Source organism: Macaca mulatta, chromosome 10 (genome assembly GCF_049350105.2).
Source record: "Macaca mulatta isolate MMU2019108-1 chromosome 10, T2T-MMU8v2.0, whole genome shotgun sequence".
Classification (NCBI taxonomy): domain Eukaryota; kingdom Metazoa; phylum Chordata; class Mammalia; order Primates; family Cercopithecidae; genus Macaca; species Macaca mulatta.
In genome coordinates this window covers 70111495-70126683 of record NC_133415.1, presented here as the reverse complement: position 1 = coordinate 70126683, position 15189 = coordinate 70111495, and the positions used below count along the sequence as shown (strand labels likewise).

The 15189-nt window shown below is 40.8% G+C and overlaps 1 protein-coding gene across 3 annotated transcripts in view; it reads right to left on the bottom strand.

Annotated features, from left to right (window-relative positions):
* Positions 1-15189, bottom strand: part of SEL1L2 (SEL1L2 adaptor subunit of ERAD E3 ubiquitin ligase) — a 137584-nt gene that overhangs the window by 47888 nt on the left and 74507 nt on the right. For all 3 annotated transcript variants that reach the window (XM_028828676.2, XM_077951183.1, XM_077951184.1), the window contains one exon: positions 10731-10893. In XM_028828676.2, coding sequence (XP_028684509.2) covers positions 10731-10893 — 163 coding nt within the window. The remainder of the gene's footprint in view (positions 1-10730; positions 10894-15189) is intronic.

Genomic DNA, 15189 nt, shown 5'->3' with positions numbered 1-15189 from the left:
ACACCATCCTTCCTATCAGGTATGATAAGATATTTTAAGATCGTCTTGTACATTTCTTCCCCCCACCTGGAATTTGACATTTTCCAGATTGCTGGTCCCTTTTTAATAGAAGAGGACTTCTGGTTTTTGCTTTAAAAAATAATTGTTTTGAGAGGAGAGGGTTAATATCTAAATTTAACCTTTAAAATATTTTTGTCAAATTAATCAATGCACGTGTATTAAAAGTTAAAATTCTGGCTGCGCGCAGTGGCTCACACCTGTAATCCCAGCACTTTGGGAACCAAGGTGGGCAGATCATGAGGCCAAGAGATCAAGACCATCCTGGCTAAAATGGTGAAACCTCGTCTCTACTAAAAATACAAAAATTAGCTGGACGTGGTAGTGGGGGCCATAGTCCCAGCTACTCGGGAGGCTGAGGCAAGAGAATCGCTTGAACCTGGGAGGCGAAGGTCGCAGTGAGCCGAGATCACGCCACGGCACTCCAGCCTGGGCAACAGAGAGAGGCTCCTTCAAAAAAAAAAAAATAAATAAAATTAAAATGGTTCTGAAGAGCAGTTCAACCACTTTTAATGATTTCAACTGTTTTGATAATTACCATTGTTACTACTCTAGACAAATTGCTGTTGCTTAATTTACATATTTCACACATTATCTATGGATGTGCTATGGTAGATGATGATTTAGATCATCAGTGTCACTTCCTCATGGTTCCTCCTCATCCCTCTCAGTAGAGTCATTTTTGGTCAGAACAGAATTGTAAAAGTCTGCTTGGGTGTTTCTAGTATTTGCAAGGTTCTACTCATTTGGAACTCATGATTTCTGTCACCATTCTTAGAAGTTCATTCCACACACTTATGTGTGCCATTGGTAATATGCCTTTCTTTCTATCCTTCTTATTAGCAACACTCTAGTCTTAGCTTTTCAACTTACTAGTCGAAGAAGTATTTAGGAGGCCGAGGTGGGCGGATCACTGAAGGTCAGGAGTTCAAGACCAGCCTGACCAACATGGCAAAACCCTGTCTCTACTAAAAATACAAAAATTAGGTGGGCATGGTGGTAAGCCTGTAATCCCAACTACTCGTGAGGCTGAGGCAGGAGAATCACTTGAACCTGGGGGAGACGGAGATGGCAGTGAGCCAAGATTGTGCCACTGCACTTCAGCCTGGGCAACAAAGTGAGACTCCATCTCAAAAAAAAAAAAAGCATTTGAAACCCATAGGGTCACGAGCAGAATCCTGTAGAGTACTTCAGAGACCTGCTTTCACCTTAACATTAGTTCATTACTGTTAGCACTCTCCAACTGCCATTATCAAGTCCACATTTTTATTTTTCCATCTAGTTCGTGAGAACATCATGTGAGACTGTAAAATGTCTTCCAAAAATCAAAATACATCAAGATCTTACAATTCAATTAAAATAAAAGTACATCATTTTTTAAGTTTATTATAATTTCAATTATATTTATTACCATTTCCAGTACAAAGAACTCCTTAAATTTGGAAATTGACTATGGAGTTCATTTCCTAAACACATTATAACTCTAACATGCAGTTTATAAGCATAACTTGTGTCATTTATTTAATATATACACCAAAAATAAAAAATATATATGTATTTGGCCGGGCGCAGTGGCTCACGCCTGTGATCCCAGCATTTTGGGAGGCCGAGGTGAGAGGATCACTTGAGGTCAGGAGTTTGAGACCAGCCTGGCCAACATGGTGAAACCCTGTCTCTACTAAAAGACAAAAGTTAACTGGGTGTGGTGGTGTGAGCCTGTAATCCCAGTTACTTGGAGGTTGAGGCAGGAGAATCATTTGAAGCTGGGAGGCAGAGGTTGTACTGAGACGAGATGGCACCACTGTACTCCAGCCTGGGTGACAAAGCAAGACTCCCTCTCAAAATAAACAAACAAATAAATAAACATATAAATAAATACTCTATGATTCTGCCAATTCCTCTGATCGCAAACATTCCTCTTTTAGGAAAGTGGACCATAAAGGCTGTTTCTGCCAATAGAAGGCGTCTGGGATCCTGGTACTCCTCTAACCCTTGTAATATATATATATATAAATGGCTAAATTGGCTCTTTTTAAGGATATCTTCTGCCAATATTAGATTTTTATTTTTCTTGCAACTCTTGGCAATTTTTGATTCTGCTCAATTTAGAATCTAATTTAGTTATGCAGAAACATTGATGTAAACAAATATACTGACCTTTTTTAAATAAGAAAATAAAGATACTGTTCTATTGAGTTGGGGTTATATTTTAAGATACTTTCACCAACAGTGTATCCTTTTGTGCAGTGCCTAGCAAACTATTTGGCCTGATCCTCCTGGAGAAATCTGTGAGCTCAGGAAGTTGTGAAATGGGTTGTATGAGAGTTATAGTTCCATTCTGTGACTGGGGAGGGGCGTATTCCTCAGTATAAAGCTCACTCTTAAATGTAAAGAATAAAACCATGCTTTTACCAGCCTCAATTCATCAACCCAGGGTTACACTTCCACTCTCTTTAGCAGAAAACTAACAATGCGTGATTTTGAATTAATTCTCTGGAGGGCTGAGCTTTAATTTAATTTTTAAAATACTACTTGAAGTGTGCCAGGACACTAGAGGAAGTCTTATGATCTTATGGGTTATCGTGTAGTAAATATACTGATTATAGTAAGCACTGTCCTATACTTTTTTTTTTTTTTTTGAGATGGAGTCTCGCTCTGTCACCCAGGCTGGAGTGCAGTGGCGCGATCTCGGCTCACTGCAAGCTCCGCCTCCCAGGTTCACGCCTTTCTCCTGCCTCAGCCTCCCGAGTAGCTGGGATTATAGGCGCCCACCACTGCACCCGGCTAATTTTTTGCATTTTTAGTAGAGACGGGGTTTCACCGTGTTAGCCAGAATGGTCTCAATCTGCTGACCTCGTGAACCGCCAGCCTCGGCCTCCCAAAGTGCTGGGATTACAGGCATGAGCCACCGCGTCCAGCCTGTCCTATACCTTAATACTTGGGCATTGTCACTTACCAACTTTAGTCCAATTTTAGTATTCGGTCCTTTTCTGAGATAAAGGTGAGATAAAATGATATGGATTACAGAATGATTAAATCTTAATCCAGAAAAGAAAAATGTTGTGAATTGAAAGAGAAAGCGACGTAATAGTGATGATACCAATGACACTATCAGTGGTTTGTAAAGGTCAAGTTCTGCAAATTCTGTAGAGACTGGGTTTCACTATTTTGGCCAGGCTGGTCTCGAACTCCCGACCTCAATCTGCCCGACTCGGCCTCCCAAAGTGCTGGGATTACAGACATGAGCCAGGGCTCCCGGCCCCTGTAAGACATATTTCTGAACTTAACCATTATGCTGTGTTTTTAAGGAATTGTTACAGTGGCTGGGATTTAAATTAATAGAGTTAAGAGTTAAGTTCAAATATTTTACTGTACTCTAAAGTAAATTACTCAAGTTCCATAATAACAATTTAAGCATTAAATATTCCTCCTTCTACTTTTTATATAAGAAATTATTATTAAAGGAGAAAAAAAGATTAAGCAATTTTCCTTTAATTACTGCATGAAGCTTGAAAGCACCTGTGATCATTACTTTTAGCTCAAATTGCATACCAAACAAAAGTGTGAATCAACCCTACTGAACAACTCAGGTACTGTCTGTACTCTTAATACAAAAAGAGCATTAACATCAAGAAGAAATGCTCAATGCAGGTAATTCTAGAATTATCAAAATGATCATTAGGTGGATACTAAAAATATTTATTTTCTATACTAGCACAGTGCTAATAACCTATAGTCCCTCTATGAATGCTTCTGTATTTTAATTTAAAAAAATTTTTTGGGACAGCATCTCACTCTGTTGCCCAGGCTGGAGTGCAATAGCCCCATCTAGGCTCACTGCAACCTCTGCCTCCCAGGTTCAAGTGATTCTCCTGCCTCAGCCTCCCAAGTAGCTGTGATTACAGGCATGTGCCACCACATCCAGCTAATTTTTGTATGTTTAGTAGAGACGGAGGTTCACCATGTTGGCCAGGCTGATCTCAAACTCCTGACCTCAAGTGATCCACCCACCTCGGCCTCCTGAAATGCTGGGATTACAGTCATGAGCCACCACACCCGGCTCTATAATTTAAATTTGGAATAAATAAAGAAAATGTGGAATCTTTGTCATTAAAATAGAATTATTATAGAATCATAAAGCATGATAAAATAGGCAAACACTCATATCTTTCTCTTTTATATGTCAGTGATGTTTATTTTTACATGATAGAATGAATTTTTTTATAATCCACAGCAAAACTATTTTAAACTATGTAACCAAGGAAGTGTATACATCTAAGTTAAATATTTTTTTTTCTGATATCAAAGGTAATACATACCCATGAATAAAACATTTAGAGGAAAAAAAACCAGAGAAATATTTTTAGAAAGAAAATAGGTGGCTCATGCCTGTGATCCCAGTGCTTTGGAAAGCTGAGTTTGGAGGATCACTTGAGGCCAGGAGTTTGAGACCAGCCAGGGCAACATAGTGAGATCCTGTCTTTAAAAAAAAAAAATTAACAAAATATTAGCCTGGTGTGGTGGCCTGTGCTTGCAGTCCTAGCTACTTGGGAGGCTGAGGTGGGAGGATTGTTTGAGCCCAAGAGGTTGAGGGTACGGTGAGCCATGATTGTGCCCCTTCACTCTAGCCTAGTCAATGGAGCAAGATCTTGTCTCAAAAACAAATAAACCTAGAACATAATCGCCACATATAGTACCACACTTAGAGATCACTGCTATTAAATTAAGTTTTAAGGGCAATACAATGCAAATGAGTAATTTCTCTCTTCTTTCTCTCTATCTTTCTTTCTTCCTTTCTTCCCTCCCCTCCCCTCCCCTCCCCTCCCCTCCCCTCCCCTCCCCTCCCCTTCCCTTCCCTTTTCTTTTTTTATTTGAGGGACAGGATCTGGTTCTGTTGCCCAGGCTGGAGTGTAGTGACATGGTCACGACTCACTGCAACTTCGACCTCCTTGGCTGAAGTGATCCTCCCACCTCAGCCTCCCAAGTAGCTGGGACTACAGGCATGTCCCAGCACGTGCCAGCACTCCTGGCTAACACCTTTTTTTTTTTTTTTTTGTAGAGATAGGGCCTTACTATGTTGCCCAGGGTAGTCTTGAACTCCTGGGCTCAAGTGATTTCCCGCCTCAGCCTCCCAAAGTGTTAGGATTGCAGGCATGAGCCACCATGCCTGGTTGATCAATTTCTTGATTTTTTTTGAGACAGGGTTTTGCTCTGTTGCCCAGGCTGGAGTGTGGTGGTGTGAACACAGCTCACAGCAGCCTTGACCTCCTGGGCTCAAGTGGTCCTTCTGCCTTGGCCTCCTGAGTAGCTGGTACCACAGGCATGCACCATCATGCTCAGCTAATTTCAATTTTTGTAATTTTGTAGAGACAGGGTTCTCATCATGTTGCCCATGCTGGTCTTAAAATCCTGGGCTCAAGCAATCCCCCTGCTTCAGCCTCCCAAAATGTTGGGATTACAGGCATGAGCCACCGTGTCTGGCCATTTTTGACTCTTAAAGCAAATGAGATTTCATCCAACCTTCTTGTTTGGCAAATTAACAAATTTCCTATCGAGGACAGTTCATCAATATTAAGGAGTGAGTGAGTCTTTATAATTCTAATTTCTACTTCCTGGATGAGAAATGAGAAATAGAAAAAATATATAACTAATCTACCTCCAGCTTGGGAAAGTATAATATTTTATAGGACATCTTCTAGGGTATGATTGTTTGAAATTTCCTCTATTTCCACCATTTTCATGAAGACTATTCCGTTAATTAATAATTATTATTTGAAAGATATGGTATCTCTGAAAATCAATTTAATGGACTCTGTTTATAACCTTAATTGCTTTCGTTGCCCTTATCTGGATTTCCTTCAGTTTATTTGAATTTTTGCAAGGTAAACCACTGAAGGTGCATGAAAAAAAGTAATTCTGCCTCCTTTCCTCCATCCAGCTTTCCTTTGTACATAGCCAGAAGTTGCATTTCTTCCCTTCTGTCTCCTTAATGCCACTTTAATAGGAATTCCTATGTTTTTGTTCTTGTTATTGTTAAATAGGGTCCCTACCAGACCTCTGGCACTCCAGGCTCGTCTCATCTATTATATTTCAGTATTTCTGATTGTTCTTCCCTTTCCCCTCAGAGATAGTAGATGTCTTCATTCTCTCTTCTCTCAGTCTCGCTGTCTCTCTCTCATTCTCTCTCTCTCTTTCTCCAGTTTCTTTACCCACATTTCTGTTGCTATGTTGTCCTCACAGTTCCCAACACTTCCAGCAGTGCGGGCAGGATTTCTGTACCAGGCTGGCACAAACAACCCAAGAAGAAAGGTGGTCACTGGGCCAGCCTTATTAGAGAGCTGTAGTCAGGATGGCCTGTGGCCAGTCTGGTCCTAGCAACCAGCCATCAAACTATTGTTTGTGGCACAGAAGCTCTTTAACAAGTTGTTCTTTGCACAAGGAAATACACCAACTGCAAGGGGACTTGCTATTGGAAACAGATTTTGCTATAGTGGTGACAGGGATGATAGTCAAAATATAGAACTGAATCCATCAAAGCACTGGAATTTAATCCAGCTATAGTGCTGGGGGCAGGATCCTGGAGTCTCCCTGCTTATCCAGATGTTAACACTATGCTTGCTAGATCATGGGAATTTTGGGGTCGGGGAATTCTAGTGAGGAATAAGGGTGGATGTCAGGGAGGGCATAAGAGAGGGTTGAGCAGATACTTTTAAATCAATCAATATCATAGTATTTTAGTATTTTAATAAACAGAGGCCGTGTGTGGGGGCTCAGCACTTTGGGAGGCCAAGGAGGGCGGATCACCTGAAGTCAGGAGCTTGAGACCAGCCTGGCCAACATGGTGAAACCCCTTCTCTACTAAAAATACAAAAATCAGCCAGGTGTGGTGGCACAGCCTGTAGTTCCAGTTACTCAGGAGGCTGAAAGCAGGAGAATCTCTTGAACCTGGGAGGTGGAGGTTGCAGTGAGCCAAGATCACTCCACTGCACTCCAGCCTGGGCAACAGAACGAGACTCCGTCTCAAATAACCAAAACAAACAACAACAACAACAACAAACTTGTTCAGCTGAATTTTGTATACCAGGTCAATGTCAGCCTTTTGGGCCATAAGTTTGTCCTCACTCATTTTCTGTCTTCTGGTTCTCCTTGAGACCAAAACTCACATATCTAAGTAAATATCCCCATTTTACAGAAGAGGAAATTGAGCCCCAGAGAGGACAAGTCATTAGGGGCCAGCTGGAGCTGAGATGTAAAGCCAGAACTGACTGACCCCAAAGACAATGCTGTTGAGACTAAAATTGTTACACAACAGTATTCATTAATGTTCTTTAACATTTGCTAAGGACTCTTGAAGATATTTTTTAGTTCTTACAGCAACCTTGTGAAGTAATGTGGGTATTACTATCAATCTCTTTTTACCCTAAGATAATAGATATAGGTTTGGGAAACCTAAGGTTTAGAGAAGTAACTTCTTCAGAGATACTAAAAGAATAAACAAAAGATGGAAGAGCTACTAAGTGGTAGAATATATGGACTCACATATGGTCAAAACTTCTGACTTGGGAACCTCTTCTCTGCCACCACACTACGCCACCCTGAAGTCTGTAACTGTACATTTCTTAGAGTACCGTCTCAACAATGCCTGCTTTTCTCTGCAAAGATGACTGTAATAATTCGTGACCAGTGGTTAGACATTTAGAGTTGTTCCTCCTGGCACTGGGTTGGCACTCAGCCAATTACATTCTTCCACATGATTCTCCTTAAAACCAAAGGCAAAAAAAGAAACAAAAAATGGCAAGCAACTGATGGTCACTTAACTGGGATTTGAGGATATTTGTGGCCATGTGATAACCACACTACTTAGAGTAACACTAGCTAGATGTAACTGACTAGATGTAACTACATTAGCTAAAGTAACACAAATTAGACGCAATAACCACATTACCTAGAGTAAAACTCCAACTTCAACTCTAAAATCCATGTGTTTTAGGAACCATTCATGTAAGTTTGGAACTTCTTTTCTGGGAGTAATTAATATTTCGACCTTGTATCAAATGGTTTATTTATATACAAACAAGTGAAATCTTTGATATTTCCTTTATCCAATATTCTAGACTGAGTGTAAATGTCACTTCTTCCTTGAAACACTCTTTACCTGCCCTAGGCAGAACTAGCCAGACCCTCTTCTGTGACTAAAGCACTTTATACGTACCTTAACTATAGTCCACCTAAATTGTGCTGCTATTATTTGTATTTCAGGTTGACCTAGGAGGACTCTGACATAGTAATCTTTTTCTGCCCATTAACTACATTATGTTTGACACATAGTAGCTATCCAAGAAACAATTGTTGACTTATTAACTAATGTATACACACACTAAAAAAATAAAATTCATGTTGACATAGTTTGGAAAGAAATTAAGTGTTGCCTTTTTTAGTGGTGGGAGTGAGGGTAACATTTGGTCTTTAGCGATACCATTTTTAGTGGAGGAAACTGTTATCTGTGGTAACATTTGGTCTGTCTTGGAACTTTATATTTTTGATTAAGCAAATACGGGGAATGAAGGTTTAATAGCTCTCATATTTTATTATAACATTTACAAATCTGTTTATTGCATTATTTCACATGTAATTTCAATAAAGAGTCCCTGATGTAAAAGCAGTATTCGGCAACTTAATTTAAATGATGATGATTTAAATAATTTAAAATGATGATGTCGGTCTGTATATATTAACATGGAAAGACATCTATGATACATTGTTAAGTGAATAAAGAGCAAGTTAGGAAGGAGCAACTAAAGTATTAGCTCGTTTTTGTAAAAAAAAAAATTCTATGGAGTCTTGGAAAATATTCCAGAAGAATAATATTGGAGTAATAATATTATTTATATCCTCCTCCTTGCTTAAATCTTGTATCCTTTAACAAATATCTCCCTAATTCCCACTCCTCCCACATTTCCTTTCTCTATAATGAAAGATTACAGTGTTCCAGGTATGAAACTGTCTTCCCACATTATTTTAATCCTCACAATAACTCCATAAATTCACTTATAATTAATTAATTAATTCCTTGTTCAACTTATAATTCTTGTCCCAGGCACTGTGTTAAATGGTAGAGATATAGCAGTGAACCAGAAGGATGCAGTACCCAATGTTTCATCATTATCTTAACTTTACAGATGAAAATTAGTGAGGTTGCCCCATCCACCAGGGGTCTTCCAGTCCAACTTCTGGTTCAACTAAACATACAGACTCACAGGACACCCATGGGCTATGTCGCCACCAGTGTATGAAGACAGGTACGGCATAGTAACCACAGTATGCCAACAGGGCAGCATCTGGACTTTTTTTCTGTGGGAATTCTTTTTTTTTTTTGGAGATGGAGTCTTGCTGTGTTGCCCAGGCTGGAGGGCAGTGGTGCAATCTCAGTTCACTACAACCTCCGCCTCCCAGGTTCAAGCAATTCTCCTCCTCAGCCTCTCAAGCAGCTGGAATTACAGGCATGTGCCATGATGCCCAGCTAATTTTTGTGTTTTTAGTAGATATGGGGTTTCACCATGTTGCCCAAGAAGTACTACCTCCATCTGGTATTTATAGTTCATGATCTTTTCTCCCAATTCAAAGGCAGTTTGCCAATCAGAGGTCATTTCTACCAGAAGCAAGGTTAACTAAAAATATAGTTGGCACTTTATTCCTATCAGATCACCAGGGAAACAGAACTAGAGAGTGAAACAAAGGTCAAATTTTCATGCAGAAGAAGGTGAAAGGGTTTTGTAAAGTAGCTTATTCAATAAACAAATGAAAGAGTAAATTCAGACTTAGGTCTGTCTGACTCCAAGTCTAGCTTCTGAACTTCACTGGATAGTAACAAATGTGATCTCTGGGGGAAAAGCTTTTAGATTACTTTCTTTTTCATACTTTCTGAATTCTCAGATTTTTTTCCATAATCAGAAAAAAAGATTTTCATAGTAAAGACTACAGCAACATGAAAATATGCTTTTGCTATAGCATTAAGTGAAAGTAGCCAGAAGCAAAATGATATATGCAATTGCCCCGTGATTAGGATGATGTAAAAAGAGAAACGCACAAAGAAAGAAGCCAAGCAGAAGTACAAAGCAGTCCTAACAGTAGTTGAATCAAGATGGTTGGCTTGGAAAAAGCTTTTTTTCTCCTGTTTTCCAGATTTTCTATGAAATGGTGATGTTATTCTTGGAATAAAATGGAATGCATTTATTAAAATAGAAAAGGAATTACATTTAGCTTATAAAATATTTGAAATGTAAAAATCATGCAAACATATCACCCTAAGATAATATATATAGTTTCATATTTCTACATATAGGTGAATACATTTTATATAAAATTTAGCTGTTGGGGGTTCGGAAGTCCCAAATTATCTGAAAACACATGCATGGTCATGGACAATAGAAAGGTGGATTAGAAAGCAGTTCTGTTCCATTCCCAAAAGTCACGCATGGAGCTAGAACAATTTGCCCAGGGCGGCTTCTGCTGCACTCCTGCCCTGACACCACTGTTTCAGTGCATTACGGTAACCTCCCTAGACTGGGTTCATGCAGCAGAGCTGGAATACTATTGCTCAATTCCTTTCACATGCTGTCTATAGTTATTTCAGGATAGAGCTATTTAAGGTTTCATTTTCCTTCAAAACTCACGTTTTGGGCTTTACATGATCCTTCTTTAGCCAAGGACTCATATAATTGGATAGCTGCTGTTATATTTTGCATGCCAAAATTTCCAAATAGCAAAGCGTCAGCCATTTTCTCCATAGCTTTCAAGTTTCCCATGTCAGCTGCTTTGGCAAAAAGTAGGTAGGCTCTGTTTCAAGAATAGGAAGTCAAGTTTGATTTTCAAAAATGAAATTTTCTTCTCCCTCTTCAATACTTTTCATACTACTTCTCTCTAACAAGCAGGAACCAGTTGTCATACAGTTTAGTGAAGTTCATTACATCTCTAGATCAGTAGATTTTTTTCATTCCTAAAGCAGTCCTAAGGTTATAATTTCAAATATATCTCACAAACAATAAAGCTACTAAAAAGGAGAAATATATAAGATACACCATCTTATGCACTGATACAGAAATATGTAAGATACACCATCTTATACAGTGAGTAAGCTTATACACTGAGTAAAGTGAAAAATTGAGGAACTTATCCTAAAATAGGGAACTCTCCCATGGCCACCACCATTATTTATGAATATTTGTTTTATAAAATAAATTCTGAAAAATAAAAGAATAATCAAAATTGGAATGTAACCTCTAGGAAGTTGCTATCAGGAGTATGATGATCCCTTCATATCTTAAAATAATTTGCTAAACAGAATATATTCTTCAACACAGCAAAGTCAGACTCTTTGGAAAAGCAATAGTGAAACAAAACCTTAATGGCTGGGGCTCTAGATTCTGACTGCCTGGTTCAAATCCTGGTCCCACCCCTTACTAATTGGAGAACTTCAGCCAAGTTATATAACTTCTCTGTGACCCTCTAATCTATGAAATGGGGATAGTATTATAGCACCCGCTTCATAGGGTTGCTGTGAAGATTAAATGAGACAATTGTGGGAAGTGCTTGGCATTGTGACCGGTATAGAGTAAGCACTCAGTACATTTAGCTATTATTATTGGGACTGTTGCACTGATTCTAACGTTTTATAGCATGATAATTGTTCTCCTATAATTAGGTGGGAAGTGGTATGAACATTTAGTGATTAAAATGATAGCTGCCACAGGATTACCTTACACTGCACTCTTCGAGTCCCAGTCAGAAGTCACCTGGACCTCATTGGTATACGAAGTGATGGAGAGTCTTGCAAGGTCAAAACGTGTCAGAGACAGGGAGTATTTTAGGCATTTATTTTCACTTTTATAACTTCCTTTTTGAAGGTAGAAAGACCAGAAAGCATTAACTTCTACCTGTGACCTTGGCTCAAATACAGGGAAAAAACCCCACAAAAATCTACCATTGCTTCTGACTCAGGAGAATCAGGAGACTCACCTTTCTGTACAGCCTATCCATGCTGAGGCTAAAATAAGCTGCTCTTGGGCAGAAGCTGGAGCAGAGTAGTCCAGGCAAGAAGGACCTCAGACAGAGAAACATCCAGGTAGGCATTAGAGTCCTGGATGTCAAAACACAGGGTGAGTACTCCAGTGGAACAAAAAGAGGCAGAAAACTGGAGTTCAGGAGATCAAGAAAGAAATTAACCCAGGTCAAAGCAAGCTGAAATTCTGGAGGTGGGAAGGCAAACAAGGTAGATGGTCTCAAGGTCACTAAAGGCAAATGTCTGGCACCCAGGGAGAGGCAACAGGAAGAGAGCCTGGCATCAGGATACAGACTCCCTTGTGCCTTTCTGTCATGTGGCTTCCTGCTGCAACTCTATAGCCTACTGTGACAGGAGGAGCACCAGCATGGACCAGGCACAGAAACCTGAGATAGGCTGCAGGGGCCTCCAGAGTACACCTAGTATCTCCAGCATTTTATACTCAGTCTCTGGACCTGGAGGGCAGCAACAGGCTGCAAAACAAATCCTTCTAGGTGTCTTGCATTCCAAGGGCAGTGTGGGCATATGAGTTCCCTAGGAGAAAAACCCAAGGTGCTATAAGGGATACTAGAAGCAGGATCCAGGGCTGGAGAAAGTTGCTGATATTAAGATATGGGCTTAAGATTAAGCTAAGATTAAGATATGGGCTGCAATCCCCAAGAGGAAAAAGGTGGGAGAAGCTGGGCAGCAGGGGCAGATCCTGAAAGACAATTTAGTTAGTTATCTGGATCATCTCTACAGGGTCTGGCATTGGATGCTTAGGTGGGTGATGGGGGAGGAAGGGCTCAATGCTTCTGCAGGGCATATCAGAAACTTGGTATAAAACAATGGCTTATCTTCAAAACTTCTTTGCTGATGGGGATTGATTCTTAATGAAGGGCCACCACTCTAGCTGTCAGTGAGGCTTCCTGACTCACTCAGACAAATTTGTTCTCTCTGACATATGCTTGCTTAGTATCTGTACTTTTAACAGTACTAACTCGTTCAGTGATTTTTTCCTACTCATACAAAAGAAGAGGCTGAATGAATGAGTGAATGAACGAATGAATTGGTCCAGGATGTGGGTGTGGAGGAGCCAAAAGGATAGTCTTGACCTATCTTACATCTGGCCTGCCAACCCAGGAAGCAGCAAAGCAAAGAGGGGATAGAACAGAGGAATGAGCGGGAATGAAATTCTTCTCCTTTGGTCAGGAGGGTGTGCAGTCATTTTTTTCTCCACCTGCCCTACGCTTAGGCTTGGCTGCACAGGTATAACTTGCTTAAGGAGACAGCAGGCCATCCTGATAACACGAGAACTTCACCCAGCTTGCCCACAAACTCCTGAGATCTCTTTCTATGAGCCCATTAGATTTCAGTTCTCCATTGCTACCAACTCAAAAGGGTCAGGAGGCTGGGCGTGGTGGCTCATGCCTGTCTCTACTAAAAATACAAAAATTAGCTGCACGTGGTGGTAGGCCCCTGTAATGTCAGCTACTTGGGAGGTTGAGGCAGGAGAATCACTTGAACCAGGGAGGTGGAGGCTGCAGTGAGCTGAGATTGTGCCACTGCACTCCAGCTTGGGCAGCAGAGTGAGACTCCATCTCAAAAAAAGGTGGCAGGGGGTGGTCAGGAGACTGAGTTCTGGGGCAAGGATGTGGGCAGGACAGTCTTGGTAAGAATAGCGTGAAACTGAATGACACCCAGGTAGGCATGAAGGTTCCCACACTGATGGATGGTCTGCTATTAGGATTGGGTCTTCTACCTGTTCTTTAGGCCAAAGAGGAAGATCCCTTTCAAGGTTAAGTGGATGGTTACCACTTAACCATCCACTTCTCAGAGTGATTTTGTCCCACTGGGCCAAATCCAGGATTTCCTTGGACTTGATGTAACACACCTAGTGGGCCCCTTATTTGTGTGGGCTCCCAGGCTATAGTCAGGGGTCATCTGAAATCTCAGGGACCAGCCTCTGCCTGGCGCTCCACATCTGTTTCTTCTAGCTAGGCTGGCTGGAGAATGCTCTGTTCTTACTTATTTAGCCAGTGGGCATGTTAGTGAGATGAGCTCCTATTAGGCTGGATTGTATTTCTGGGATCTGATTTTACCCCATCCTCATTATAACAGCCCCCAGGGACATTCAGTGTGAGGCCCAGGTTTTGCTGGGGTTGGTTGAACCACTCCCTCACTTCTTGCTTGTCTCTTGGGACGAATTACATCATCTTTTTGACTCTCCGTTTCCTTATCTGTAATTTGGGGATAATTATCCATGTCTCACAGTATCACTGTGAGCAATGAATAATTTACACATGTAAAGTACCTAAAACAGTAACTAGCACAAAGCAGGTGCTTGATAAATGAAAGTTGTTGATGTTGTCATAACCAGGATCATAGCTGAGTGCTCCTTATCCTCTGTATTTTTATACTTCTCAAAGGTTTGGGTTTTAAGAAGTCATGGACTTTGTTGCTGCCCTGTCTGGGGCTAGCTACCACAGCTCTGGGATGCTTGCCTGTGACTGGTGTGCCTATTCTGTGTGAATACAAGAGATATCTCCTTGTTGGGAGTTCAGGGCCCATACTTTCTTTTCTTTTTTTTCTTTCTTTCTTTCTTTTTTTTTTTTTTTTTGAGATGCAATCTGGCTTGGTCACCCAGGGGCTACAGTGTTATGGCATGGTCTTGGCTCACTGCAACCTCTGCCTCCTGGGTTCAAGCAGTTCTCCTCCCTCAACCTCCTGAGTAGTTGGGATTACAGGTGCGCACAACCACGTCTGGCTAATTTTGTAGAGACGGGGTTTTACCATATTGGCCAGGCTGGTCTCAAACTCCTGACCTCAAGCTATCTGCCAGCCTTGGCCTCCCACAGAGCTGGGATTACAGGTGTGAGCCACCACGCTTGGCAAGGGCCCACACTTTGTATTATTGGTTTAAAATACCCTTGCTTTCTTTGCCCCCATACCTTCAACTTACCAGTTAGGGGACTCAAGATAAAACTAACGCACCTGTATTTCCTGGTTACTATGTGCCAGGCACTATTGTAAAAGCTCAATTGTATTATCCAGGTCACAGAGAGGTTGAGTAACTTATCCAAGTGCACACAGCC